A 15,389-nucleotide genomic window follows, 5' to 3' on the forward strand; every position below is an offset into this window, starting at 1 on the left:
GCATTCTTGACTAGGCAATCCCATGGACAGAGAACCCTAGTGGGCTACAATCCATGGGGTCACAAAAGAGTTGGAGATGACTTAGCAACTAAACAATTCATTCCTTTCACTCCATCAAATATTTACTTAAAATGCACCAGACGCTGAGGGGAAATTAGCTTACAGCATAGGAGTTCTACACATTCTCTAGCTCATTTATTCCTGAATGCAAAAACTTAACTGTGTTGCAGGTGAAACCATGGTACAAGCACATAAAAGGTATAATAACTCTCTCTCCATAAGCAGAAAGCCTACAATATACATATGGTTGTCATTGTTTGATACCAGAATTGTAGTGGGATTCTTCCATATTTATGTTAGAACTTGGGTAAAATAAAATAGGTTGTGCTAAAATTATCATTACAAATTAGAAAGTAATTTAGCAACATATTTCAAAAGTATTAACAAAAGTTCTTTGAACAAGTGATTTCCTTTCTAGGACTATCTCCTAAGGAAATAATCACAAAATCAAATACTATAATGCAAAATTAGCATGCTTTCATAATACTGAAATCCCACAACCCAGGAGAATAAAAACATGTAAAGAAATATTATTCAATAATAAAAAGGAACAGTTTTTAAAAGCCTGAACAATGACATGGGAAAATGCTAACAACTTTAAGGAAAAAATATCAGTATTTATAACATTTATACTGATACTAATTTCAGGGGGGAAATGCAAGACCAGAGAAACATGGACCAAAATGAGTGGCTAACTTTAGGTGGTGAATCTGAAATGCAGTTTTCCTTTTATTTTCTATATGAGTTAAATCATAAACATGGGGTAATGTTATATTGAAAAAAAAAAAAAAGCAGCAGCCTATTAAAAACAGCACCTAAACTTTTATCTAGACCATAAAACTATTTTTGGGGAAAAATTTCTGTTTAAGGTTTTTCTTTTAGTAGCAGTCCAAACTGCATCTTTGGCACAGGTCGTATCAGATTTCACAGCAACTGAAAACCTGAAAATGAAACTCCAAGAAGAATACACACACACACACCCCTAAATGTATAACAAAAAGGATATTATCTACAGAAAGTAACTTCATTTAACTAATTAAGAAATTAATCCAAAATCTTTTGTAAAAATATACATTATATATTCTACTAAATTTGTTTTTTAAAAAGGTAAAACCTAATTTGAAACATAAAACAGTTCCAGAGAAAAGAGATGAAGATCTTTTAAGACTGGAATTCACTATCATCATTAAAAAAAAAAAAAAAACACCTCAATACAGACAGTTCTCTACTCAACTCATGAAGGGGTACTTCTAGTAACTTCTTTGCTGCCAGATTTTAATAGAACTAATCTTTTGTACCCACTGCTGCTTGGCTTAGATTTCAATTGTCCCAACTCTGGCTCTATGTCCCTTCTTTTTTACCTTATCCAGTCAAATGGCTGGGGAGGGGAAAAAGATGCAGTTAATCACCTTTGCACACCAACCGCTGACTTCTCCAGCTCCAACCTAACTACCGATGAAGCCTTATCCTGTTCCCAAGCCCTATCCCATCCATTTAGTCCTTCCTTCGAACACAATTCAGTAGATTTAAAGAATCTCAGGGTTCTTGTGAAAAGTAACTTAATCCTATCCCAGGAATTTATGACCGACAATAGCACATATCTGGTATCTATCTGTGCCATTACTACTCTGAGAGAGTCAAGTGAAGTGAAAGTTGCTCAGCCATGTCCGACTCTTTGCAACCCCATGGACTATAGAGTCCATGGAATTCTCCAGGCCAGAATACTGGAGTGGGTAGCCTTTCCCTTCTCCAGGGGATCTTCCCAACCCAGAGACTGAACCCAGGTCTCCAGCACTACAGGCAGATTCTTTACCAGCTGAGCCACAAGGGAAGCCCAAGCCACAAGCCAAGCCAAGAGAGAGTCAACTGGGGGGAAAAAAGGGGAAACCAAGAGGGACTCATTGGTTGGGATCAGTTCATCCTACTGCTAAAAGTAAAAACTTTCACTTGCTGGCTTTGGATTCCCATATGTTGTGCCCTTTTCCTGGACTATTTGACTCTATGTTCCCTTTAGCCTACTCAATCCAATCCTATCTTTGCCTTCACCTGAATAATTCATCTAGCAATTCTTCTACTCTTTAAGACAGAGCCTTGTAATTATAAGCCCTCCTTATTCAGACCTTTTTGAATCCTGATCCTTCAGTTATCCAAACTATTAGCTACTACACTCTCCACAAGTTTACCTGCCATTAATGTTGTCATCTAGGCCACAATTGAAGATGAAGGAGAGAATGAGGCTGACAGACAAAATCTGCAGCATGTTAAAGAAAACTCTCTCCGGAATCACACTGGTTTAGTTAGGAAACACACAAAAAAAGAAATAAATTTTATTGGAAGTTAGTATAACCATCAGGAACTGAACTAGGTACTTTATACTTTCACTTAAGTTCTCCTAACAACTCTGATAGTCATTAATAACAACAGCCCCACTTTTACACTGAGACACAGGTACACAGAAGTAAAGGGACTTTACCAAGACACAAAGCTTCTACATGCCAGTGCTACAATTTGAATCAACATCTACTCCTCATCATATTATATTGTCTTAACATCTTTTGTGTATCTACATGTAAGCTACGAATTAAGTTAAAAACTGAGTCCATATTTCTCTTTTTTGACAAGCATATCATGGGAGATTGCCACCAAAACCTTGCTGAAAGCTTTAGAACAATACAATATTCTGAATCTAAAAACAAAAAAGAGCGGGTGACGTCAGCGAAACAGCTGAATAGGAAGGCCCTGATCCTCCTTCCCTGCTAGAGACACAAATTCAACAGCACACAGATTAATTCCCTTTGTATGATAAGAAACCCAGAAACCAGTTAAGAGGTTCTTGCATCCTAAAGAAGTACAAAACCAGCTGCATGAAAGTAGGAAAATTTGTAACACACTCACTGGAGCCCCTGCCCCTGGTACAGCATAATGTGATGGGGAGAAAATTCCCAATTCCTGGCTTCTCCTTGAGCAGGGAAATAGAAGACTGGAGTAACTGTCTAAATGTTCAGAATTTTGGGGGGCCACCAGAGGGATGGGCGGAGAAGGCAATAGCACCCCACTCCAGTACTCTTGCCTGGAAAAATCCCATGGAGGGAGAAGCCTGGTAGGCTACAGTCCATGGGGTCGCTGAGGGACACAGAGCGACTTCCCTTTCATTTTTCACTTTCATGCACTGGAGAAGGAAACGGCAACCCACTCCAGTGTTCTTGCCTGGAGAATCCCAGGGACGGGGGAGCCTGGTAGGCAGCCGCCTATGGGGTCGCACAGAGTCGGACATGACTGAAGTCACTTAGCAGTAGTAGAAGGATGGGGTTCTGTCGTGCTTGAATCTAAGCACTAATAGGTCAAAGGGCACCAGGCTGGGGACCACCAAGAACAAGGGCCATGAACTAGCACACACTCACTTGCCACTGACCCTGCCTGCAGCTCAGTGCAAAATAAGTGTTAGAAAACCCTAACTCCTCATTTCTCCCTGAGGAGGGAAAGAGCTGGAACGTGTGTCCAATGTTTCAGTTTCTCAGGGAGCTACCCAAAGGACTGGTTTCTGTATTACCTGTTTCAAAATACCGAGACCTGCCATAAGCTAGATGCCTGGGAGTTGCTGAAAATAAAAAGGAGCTGGACAGCTTGCTGTTGCTCCAGAGGACCCGCAGTACAGCAGACAGGCACTGGAGGGAGCAAGAGACTATAAGCTCCTATCAAAAGATTTTGTTCAAATTTCACAAAATTTTATATTAGTGCCCATTATTTGTTTTCATACTTCATTCAAGATCCCACACTGTATTCAGCTGCACTGAGCAGCTTTAGCTGCATGCAACAAATTCTGATAAAATCTCTTTTCACTTTTATTCTGTCATGCATATTTTCTAATTTTCCTTGATGTGGGGCTTCCTTCCCTGTGGTTCAGATGGTAAAGAATCCGTCTGCAAGGCAGGAAACCTGTGTTTGATCCCTGGGTCGGGAAGATCCCCTGGAGAAGGAAATGGCTACCCACTCTAGTATTCTTGACTGGAGAATCCCGTGGACAGAGAAGTGTGGCAAGCTATAGTCCATGGGGGTTGCAAAGAGTCGGACACAACTCTTTTCTTGTTATGGCTCCTTAGATACATCCATCATTTAAAAGTGGACATTGCCAAATACATGGGATTTTAAAAGTATCTTTGGTATTAATTTCTTATTCTGATATTAACTTCTCATTTAAATGTTCTCTTCTCTGCAATCGCCCTCTGCACTTTTTAAGTCTTCTAACTTTATCAAGGCTTTCAATGGCTAAGTCAAAGATTTCTCTTGGTATATGTCACATTGCACTTGAAAATACGTGCTGCTGCTGCTGCTATATGGGTTATTTTCAAATATCTTTTGATAGATTTCTAACTTAATTCCACGGTGATAAGAGAACAGATTCTGTATTTCAATACCTTCAGACCATGAAATTTTCATACTTCGTTTTACATTCCTGGATATGTTCCAGTGTCTCCTGATTTATAATCTATGGGAACCTGAATAGAATTTGTATCCCATTGTTGTGTGAAAATTATATAAATCTTAATTATGTTGAATTGGTTCATAGTGCTTTCCAGATCTACTATACCCTTCTACTTTTCTGTCTACTCATTCTGTTATTAACTTTTGAGAGTTTGATACTGAAACTCCAACTAAAAATTTATGTACTTAAAAAATAATTGTAATATATAGTGGAACTATTAGAAAAAGAAACCTGTAAAACCTCTCTAGTTGGGAATATACACCCACAAGTCCACAATAAAGATTTGAGGAGACCCCAGCATATCTGAGCTCACCGGTAAAGGTCTTTCCCTACATGAAGGCAGTTCTTAAAGACTGGGAGATGTAGCTGTGTTTTCAAAAGGAATATCCCAAAACAAAGTAGCAAGACACACAAAAAGAAATGAGGAAACACGGCCCAACTAAAACAAAATAAATCTCCAGAAACCGACCCTAAAAAAACTGAGGTATATGAATTATTCAATAAAAATTTCATAATAAACTGGCATAAAGATGCTCACTGAGCTCAGGAAAACAACATATAAGTAAAATGAGAATATCAAGAGAGAGAAAATACTAAAAAGAACCAACAGGAACTCTGGAGCTGAAGAATACAATAACTGAATTGAAAAATTCACAGCATGGGTTCAACAGCGGTCTTAAATCCATCAGAACAAAGAATCAAGGAACTAAAAGATAAGTCATTTAAAGTTATCCAGTGGGAGGAAGAAAAGAAAATGAAGAAGAGTGAAGAAAGCTTAAGGGACTTCTGGAACATCATTAACTGGACCAATACACACATTATGGAAGTCCCAGAAGGAGAAGAGTGAAAGGAGCAGAAAGTTTATTTGAAGAAATAATAACGCAAACTTTTTAATCTGTGGAAAGAAATGGACATTCAGATGTAAGAAACCCAATAGCTTCTTATGGGATACAGCAAAAGCAGTTCTAACGAAGAATTTCACAATGGTAAATGCCTACATTAAAAAAGAAAGATCTCAAATAACCCATCTCTACACCTCAGAGAACTAGAAAAAGAATAAATTAAGCCCAAAGTTAGCATAAGGAAATAGGAATTAGAGCAAAAACAAAATAGGAAATAGAAGGAAAAAAAACAACAACAAAACAAAGATGTGGTTTTTTAAAAGATAAGCGAAATTGACAAACCCTTAGTTAATAAAAAAAGAAAGAAGACTCAAACAAAATCAGAAATGAAAGAGGAAGGGGCCTTATGCATCTGCCAGTGCGGGAGACACACACCGGTTCAGTCTCTGAATCAGGAAGATCCTGTATCTGCAGAGCAACCAAGCCAGTGGACCACAACTACTGCGCCCTTGTGCTGCAACTACTGAAGCCCACTCTGCAATGAGAAGCCACTGCAATGAGAAGCCGTATACACCAAAACTAGAGTGCAGGTCCTGCTCGCTGCAACTAGAGAAAAGCACGCAAAGCAACAAAGACTCAGCAAAGGGCACCCCCCCAAAAATTTTTTTTCAAGAGAAATCAAAGAGATTTTTAAGATTGATGTCAGAGAAATACAAAGGATTTTAAAAGACTACTATGCAAAATTATTTGTCAACAAACTAGATAATAGAAAAAAATGGATAAATTCCTAGAAACATATAACCTATCAAGACTAAATAACAAAGAAAAAATCTGAATGTACCTATAACTAGTACAGAAACTGAATCAGTAACCAAAAGCCTCCCAACAAAGAAAAGTTTGGGATTCAATGGCTTCTCTGGAGAATTTTGCCAAGTATTTTTTAAAAAATTAACATTTAGCCTTCTCAAAGTCCTCCAAAAAACTTAACAGGGAACACTTCCACACTCATTTTATGAGGCCACCGTTACTCTGACATCAAAGATGCTTCAAGAATGGAAATACAGACCAAATCCCTGATGAATATAGACACAAATCCTCAACAAAATATTAGCAAAGTGAATTAAATAGCCTATTAAAAGGATCAAAAGTGGGATTTATTCCAAGAATGAAAGGATAAACACACAAAAGCCAATCAATGTAATACATCACATTAACAGAAGGAAAAATCATATAATAATTTCAACAAATACAGAAAGAGCATTTGACAAAATTCAACACCTTAAATGATTAAAAACACGATAGACTAGGAAGAGAAGCAAATTACCGCAAAACAATAAAGCCCATATATGAAAAGCTCATGACTAACATAATTTTAATCATGAAAAACTGAGGTTTTTCCTTGGAGACCAGGAATAAGGCAAAGATGTCCACTGTTGTCATTTCTATTCAATAGAGTAGAGCAGTTAGGTGAGAAAAGAAAATAAATGGCATACAAATTTGAAATGAAGAAGTAAAATTTTATCTGTTTGCAGATAACATGATTGCATACATAGAAGACTCTAAAGACTCCATCAAAAAAAAAAAGTTAGAACTCAAGTAAATTCAGCAAGGGTGTGGGACTGAAAAAAAAAAATACAAAAAGAAGCTGCATTTCTATACATAAAAATGAACAACCAGAAAATTTAAAAATCTCATCCACAAAAAGCATCAAAAAGAATAAAATACTTAGGAATCAACATTATCTAAAAGGCAACAGACTTACACACTAAAAACTACAAAGCACTGCCAAAAGAAATTTCAAGACACAAATAAATGAAAAGGCATCCTGGGTTCGTGAACTGGAAGACTTAATTAAAATGTCCATACCACCAAAATGACTTCCCTGGTGGCTCAGACGGTAAAGAGTCTGTCTACAATGCGGGAGACCCAGGTTCGATCCCTGGGTTGGGAAGATCCGCTGGAGAAGGAAATGGCAATCCACTCCAGTACTATTGCCTGAAAAATCCCATGGACAGAGGAGCCTGGTAGGCTACAGCCCATGGGGTCGCAAAGAGTTGGACATGACTGAGCGACTTCATTCATTCATTCATTCATTCATACTACCAAAAGCAATCTACAGATTCAATGCAATTCCCATCAAAATTTCAGTAGCAGTTAGTTTTTTTTTTTTTTTTTCAGAAATAGAAAGATCAATACTATAATTCATATGGACCTACAAAGAATCCCAAATAGCCAAAATAATATTAATCAAGAACAACAAAAGTGGAGGCCCCATATTTCTGATTTCAAAGCATATCATAAAGTTACAGTAATCAAACAATATGGTGCTGGCATCAAGACATATAGATCAATGGAATAAAATGGAGACACACTCAACGTTGATGGTCAACTGATTTCAACAAGCATGCTAAGAACACACAATAGGAAAAGGATAGTTTCTTCAAAAAACAGTACTGAGAAAACTGATTTCCACATGTAAATGAATGAAACTGAAACCTTAACCATACACTACACAAAAATCAACTCAAAATGGAGTGAAGACTTAAAAATAAGACATGAAACTATAAAACTTTTAGAAGAAAATTCAGGGAAATACTTCATGACATTGGTCTTAGTAATGATTTTTAAATTATGATTTGACAATGATTTTCTGGATATGCCACTGAAAGCACACGTAACCAAAGCAAAAGGAGACGAGTGGGACTACATCAAACTAAAATGCTTCTGCACAGCAAAGGAAACAATCAACAGGGTGTAAACGCAATTTGTGGAATGGGAGAAAACATTTACAAACCATCTGATAAGGGTTAATATCCAAAAATAAAAAGGAACTTCAACAGGTATATGAAAAGATGCTTGACATCACTAATCAGAGAAATGCAAATCAAAACCACTGTGAGATATCACTTTACACCTGTTAGGATGGCCGTTATTAAAAAAAAAAAAAACCAAAACCAAAAGAAAACAGAAGTATTCAAGGATATGGAGAAAAGGGAATCCTTGTAAACTGTGGGCTTCCAAGGTGGCGCTAGTGGCAAAGAATATCCACCTGTCAATGCAGAAGATGTAAGAGATGAAGGTTCAATCCCTGGGTTGGGAAGATCCCCTGGAGGAGGACATGGCACCCCACTCCAGTATTCTTGCCGAGAGAATCCCATGGACAGAGGAGCCTGGCAGGCTACAGTCCATGGGGTTGTAAAGAGTCGGACACAACAGAGTGAGCACACACGCACATTGTAAACAGTTGGTGGGAATGTAAAATGGTGCAGCCACTAACAAAATCAGTATGGAAGTTAATTAAAAAAAATTAAAAAAAAAATTATTACATGTTCCAGCAATCTCACTTTTGGGTATTTATCAGAAGAATTGAAAACATGATCTAAGAGATATTTGCACTCCAATGTTCACTGCAGTATTATTCACAATAGTCAAGAAGTGGAAACAGCTAAATGCCCACCAACACATCAATGGATACAGAAAATGTGGGGTATATACGGTAGAGTATTATTCAACTTTAAAAAAAAAAGAAATTCTGCCATCTATTACAACATGAATGGACCTCGAGGGCATTGTGTTAAACGACATTAGCCAGTTACAGAAAGACAAATACTGCATGATCCCACTTACATGAGGTATCTACCACGGTCAAGCTCATAGAAGCAGAAAGCGGCATGGTGGTAACTAGGGACTAGGAGAAGGAAGGGGGGAGTTGCTATGCGATGGGTGCACAGATTCAGTAATGCAAGATGAGGAAGTCTGAGAGATCTGCTGCACAACGACATGTACACAGTCAACAATTCTGCACACTTTATGGTAGATTTCATATTATGTGTTTTTTTACCACAATTACAGTGAAGTTTGTATGACATGACCTGTTCTCAATGAATGGATGCCAACTTTTAGGGATTAGTATTTCCATCTGCAAGTATTCACATCTTTATGGAACTGGACTAACATTAAGCTCCCTAGTATGATTTTCAAAATCCACTCTCCCCTCTTTAGCAATCAGTGACACTTCTCCATCTTAACCTTCTAGTACTTTTCCTTTCATTTAAGATTTCCTAAACATTATTCACAGTCATATAGAAAAATGTATCTGCAAGTTCTCTTAGAACCATGAAATGGAATTATCGCAGGGCAGAAGGACTGAAATAAATGACAATGGTTAGATGTTTACCTGCTTTCTTATGTACTACTTACCTATCTCAATTTCTTTCTCACCAATGGTGTTTGTACCCTTTCCAAACTATTGTGCATTCTCTCATAATAGAGTACTTTAAAACAGCTGAGTAATTCTGCTGGTCACATTACACCAAACAGCAGGCCCAAACTTTTAACAGTAAAAGTAATCAAATGCATCAGATGATAAATATAAATTGTAATAGTTTATATTAACTTTAAGAATAGAGCTATTAAAATTCTAATTTCACTGCTTACTTTCAAATATGCAGCTGCCTCTTGGACAGAAAGTGTTCTCTGACTAGAACTGCCACATTCATGATCTCCTGAAAAGATTAGCATATTAATTTTGAATCAGTACTATGTTAAACAAAAAAAAAACAAATATAATTAATCAAAACAGTTTTATAAAATACACAATTATAGATTGTATTATTATAATCAGTAAAGAAAGAAGACAAACACTCTTATATTGTCTAGAAAAAACTTCCAATAGGCAATGTAAACAAGTATTTTTACATAAACCACAACTTTTATATGCATTTCAATCTACATAGAAACATACCTTCCTTTTATATTCCTAATGAAATTGTTAGCCAGGGGTAAGAACCAAGTAGTGCTCACTGATGCCTATTCATAGGTCTTGGTGCAAAGAAAGTCCTCTATAGATATATTTTTCAGGGGGGAAAATTCATTGTGCTAACTTGTACATCTATTACTAAAGCTAATAATTCAAGACTCAAGTAAATCTGAATTAAAATGTCCATTTTGGAGTATTACTAAGCCTACTTTTAGCAAAGCGTGTGCAAAACTTAAAATATTATAACACAGATCAACAGGGAAATTAGATAGAAGCATCTAGCTATAATCAGGTGTACTACATACAAAAGTTTGGAAGACTACATTTTCCTTTTCTCATAGCTATTTTTAAGAGGATCCAAACCTTTATTCACCCACCAGGCTCTCGATGGTTATGAGATATCAATTATCCTTACAATGAACTTCAATTTTGTTTCTCCTACTATTTCTTTCAAGTACTTAAAAAAAACTTTTTTAACATAAAAGTATAATAGTTAAAGTAAAACTTTTGGCAAATTTTTTTTTATCATAAAAGCAACCATATTCCAACTTTATAAATTTTGTTCCAGATTTTAATGGTCATAGTTGTAAAACGAGAATACCTATTAGATGAACCCAAAAAAGTCTTCAAACTTTATAATCTATCCTCAGAGATCCGATTCTACAGATCTATAGCAAGGGCTGGCAAACCCAAAGACCAACTGTGGCCTACCACCAGTTTTTATAAGTGAAGTTTTATTGGAACACAGTCACACTCATTTATTTATGTATTATCTATGCCTGCTTTCATGCCCTAACAGCAGAACTGAGTAGCTGTGACAGAGACAGTCTAGCCCACAAAGCCTTAAAAATTTACTATCTGGCCCCTTTACAGATAAAAAGTTTGCAGACCCCTGCTCTATAGGAAGGAATCTGTATCTTTAAAAGCACTCCAGATTATGGTGATCTAACACACTTCATAAAAAACTGCTATAGAGACAACTGTAGAAGCTTGTATTATAGGAGCAATATCAGGAATTCCATGTAGATTATATACTCTCTTTCTGGGTGCTACAGCTATCAAATTAATGTCATTAGTTTGCAACATATGTATGTTAACAGTCCATCAGTCAATGCAAAAAAAGCTTTTAGTGATATACACAGAATTATTAGCCAAAAACACTGACCAGAATTAAAGAACTAACTTCCTCCACCCAAAAAAAACCTTGGTGAGAGGATGGGGAACTATCTGGATTCTAAATGCATCTACTGGACTAGAGAAGTTCCACATTTACCTACTGCTGCTGCTGCTAAGTCGCTTCAGTCATGTCCGACTGTGCGACCCCACAGGCGGCAGCTCACCAGGCTCCCCCGTCCCTGGGATTCTCCAGGCAAGAACACTGGAGTGGGTTGCCATTTCCTTCTCCAATGCATGAAAGTGAAAAGTGAAAGTGAAGTCGCTCAGTCGTGTCTGACTCTTAGCGACCCCATGGACTGCAGCCCACCAGGCTCCTTCATCCATAGGATTTTCCAGGCAAGAGTACTGGAGTGGGGTGCCATTGCCTTCTCCACATTTACCTACTAAGCTTGTACAAATTTCTACAAAAGGACTTACTACATACAAAAGTTTGTAAAATTACATTTTTCAAGAGAATCTAAAGTCTCTTCTTTCAGATTATATGTAAAATAAGTGAAACAACTTAAAAGATAATAAAGACAAAGTGGCTACTATAGCTTAGAGATGCTAAACTTGATGCCAATTCACTTCTCTTGTTCTAATTGCAGATATGCTGCATACCTGAGAATTTTCAGACTTACTTACAGCAGAATATGAGGAAAATGCAACATGTCAGGAGAAAGAAATTCTGTAATCTATTTACTTTATCCAAAGAAATGACACCTATACCTTCACAAAAAGAAAATCTGTACTTTTATATTAGATCTATGATTTTAGTTAATTTGTTGCTTACTCAATTCAATTGACACACAAGCTTTCAGAATTCTGTTACTATCAGTGCAATAAAAAAGTGATAACATATAATACAGTATATATCTATATTTCATCATACACATATGTCAGGCAGGCTAAAGGCCTTGATTAAACAAATCTATACAAATAAAAACCCATTCCCTACAGGGAATAAAAACTTCTAAAGAGAAAATATCCACATGTACGTAACATAACACTGAACTTAGGAAAAACCATTTCTACTGATATCACATGCTACATATACAATTAATTTTCAAAACATTTTTACATACTATGAATGTTGAGACAATTACCTGCAAGCTGTGCCAATCGATCATGAAGCTTGTATAAAGTGTTCATCATAAGATTTTTCTCACTTTCCTAAATTTAAAAGAAAAACATTATAAAACATCTGAACTTAAGGGAAAATACACCAAATAATAATCTTTGTTTGAAAAGAAAAATAGTAAATAAATTTAACAATCATAGAAGCTACATAATATAAAAGGCAAATTCATATTTAACCAATGGCTACCATATTTTAAAGAAACCTTAATCTAAGAATCTAAACTATCTAAATATTCTACTTTCTTGAGGATGATTGCGATATTGTACTAACCTTGGTGCCAGAAAAGGTCTCCTATATAGCAAACTCCCCCCACCATCAAAGCAATGCTCCCAATTCCCCTCTATACAATGCATACTTATGCATATTGACTGTTTTCTTCATGTTTTGTTTTAACCTGATAACCACATAATGTCAACCAACCCGACATTTTTGATTAATCCTCAAATCACTCCGAGGCTCCCAAAGTGGCTGTGCATACGTTTATGAACCATTAAAGTGAAAGAAACATTTAATAAGTATCTACAACCCTGAATATTCACTGGAAGGACTGACGCTGAAGCTGAATCTCCAATACTTTGGCCACCTAACATTAAGAGCCAATTCACTGGAAAAGATCCTGATGCTGAGAAAGATTAGAGGCAGGAGAAGAGGGAGACAGAGGACGAGATGGCTGGATGGATCACCGACTCAACAGACGTGAGTTTGAGCAAGCTCCTGGAGATGGTGAAGGACAGGGAAGCCTGGCATGCTGCAGTCTATGGGGTAGCAAAGAGTTAGACACAACTGAGTGACTGAACAACCACAACTGGGAGTTAAGAACTGTTCTCAGAAAAGCGAGGAATCCACACCAACAAGATGATTCCTGTTCTTAAGGGCAAAAAACATACTAAATGTTATAGTTGCAAACAAAGTACAATGTAAATACAGAAGACAGAGGGGTGGAAAGATCCATTTATGGAAGAGGGAATACCTGAACTGGGCTTCACAGAAAGAATAGAATTGACCAGCATTCCAAGCAGAAGGCACAGCATAGGCCTGAAAGCATAAATGCTTTGGTTGTATTTCTTACATAACCAGTAGCCAACTTTGACTCAGCAAACTCCTGGAAAAGTAGTTTGGAATCAATAGCTAGAGAGCCCTAGATACCAAGACAAAGAGTTTGACTTCATCCTGAACATTTAGGAGAAGAAAAGTTAAACAGAAATGTGTGTCAGGAATATTATTCTGACCATATGAAAGGAAACCAGAGTATAGACTCCTGCAACACCTAAGCACCCTCTCAAGAAAGCTAAAGCAATGAGACCTCAATTTAAGAGGAATCACAATTAACATAGATAGATATAAACAATGGAGGAGGGTAAGAATAGCTTATCAAACTATTTGAAATAAATGCATGATTCATGAGGGGTTATGTCTTTATGATTTCCTTTCTCCTGAAGTTTCTGACAAAATAGGATTATTGGGTAAATGTGACCAGGAACAAATTCATACAGGATATAAAAAGCTAGGAAAGTAAAGTTCATATGCCCAGTGACATGCAGTGACACCCATTTATTTTCACGCTGTATGTTCAAGGACAGAAGAGACAAGTTTGCATACTATGCATGGCATACTTTTGTCAATGAAGCTTTAATGAGTGACAGGAGGAAGAAGAAAATTCATCAGAGGTGCCACAATCCTACTAGCAGAGTCCCTGGTTTTATGTGAGACGGTTGACAGAGACAGAGATAGGTGACAATCCTTCAGCATTACTTGCTTTCCAAGTAGCAAGCAGCAAACTACTTGCTTTTCCCATTTGCTTTTTCACCCCCTCAACTCTACCTCAATCAGATTCTGAATCAAGGCAGTCCTTATCAAATAAGATTAAACATCCAAACTGTAAAAATCAGACATCAAAAAGTAACTGCAGGGACTGAAATACACGATTCTGAAAGCTATGCATCTGTGATAGATTAAACCACAAAATCACTTTTAATAAATATGTTCAATATAATAAGATGAGGTGTCCCACTGATTGCGTAGATTAGACTTGATATATAAAACCAAGGTAAATCTGATTAAGCTTTGGTACTAAAATAGCTGAGCATTTTCAGTCTCTTTCCTCCCTTATCTGGGAAGAGACTGATTTCCTTTCTGTTTTACATGTCTTGATTATGCCCCTCCCCACACCCCTTTCAAAATCAAAACTAAAGCCAAATATTTGACAACTGTCCTCTGTGATTATATCTTTAATGAACATCAGAGGCCTGGGAATAAACGTCATATTTTTATTCACATCTGTTAACACTGGACTAGACAAGTAGAAAAAATAACAAAACTTAATCATACATAACTGGATCTCATACTGGATAACATATATGCTATTATAATCTCATAGAAAGAATTTAAACACCCCAAAATCTCAACTGTAATTTTTTCAAGAATTATTTTTCCAGTGGCAACTCATTCAAAATGACCATCTATATTACTACAAGGGTGTCAAGTGCCATCCAAATGATCAACTAAATTATGATCTAAATAGTTTTCATGGAATATTTTATTAATGGAAACAAATTAACTTTAAAGAGTAGAAAGGCTTTGGTTCAATAATCTTTAGCACCATTATGCTAAACTATAGGTAAACCTGAAAGGTCTGTATATTAAATTCCAAAGTTACTTTCTTAGAGAAACTTATATTGGCTTATAGTTTCATTATAAACTTCTTCCATTCTGCTTTTCAAACTCTCTTCTAATTCTTGGCTTGAAATGTGTCTACTGATCACCCTGAAAACAAGTTAAAGATCTACAAACAAATCCATATTTAAAGTAAGCTTTCAAAACTAACCTTTCATTAGCAAAAATAATTTTAAATTTGAAATATTAATAGCTACCTTCTAATTGTGTATTTTGGTAAGCTCCAGATTTTTTTTTAGTCATATAAATCATTCTCTGAAGCAAATCTCATTCTCT

General features: G+C 36.5%; 1 protein-coding gene across 1 annotated transcript in view; it reads right to left on the reverse strand.

Moving 5' to 3' along the window:
• The window catches only part of LEMD3 (LEM domain containing 3), a 71,437-nt gene that overhangs the window by 18,863 nt on the left and 37,185 nt on the right, over window positions 1-15,389 (reverse strand). Inside the window, exons 3-4 of the mRNA XM_018047981.1 lie at window positions 12,406-12,472; window positions 9,823-9,890 (exon numbers count right to left, since the gene is read on the reverse strand). Of these exons, the coding sequence (XP_017903470.1) occupies window positions 9,823-9,890; window positions 12,406-12,472 (135 nt within the window). The remainder of the gene's footprint in view (window positions 1-9,822; window positions 9,891-12,405; window positions 12,473-15,389) is intronic.

The sequence above is a fragment of the Capra hircus genome, chromosome 5, assembly GCF_001704415.2.
Source record: "Capra hircus breed San Clemente chromosome 5, ASM170441v1, whole genome shotgun sequence".
NCBI lineage: Eukaryota > Metazoa > Chordata > Mammalia > Artiodactyla > Bovidae > Capra > Capra hircus.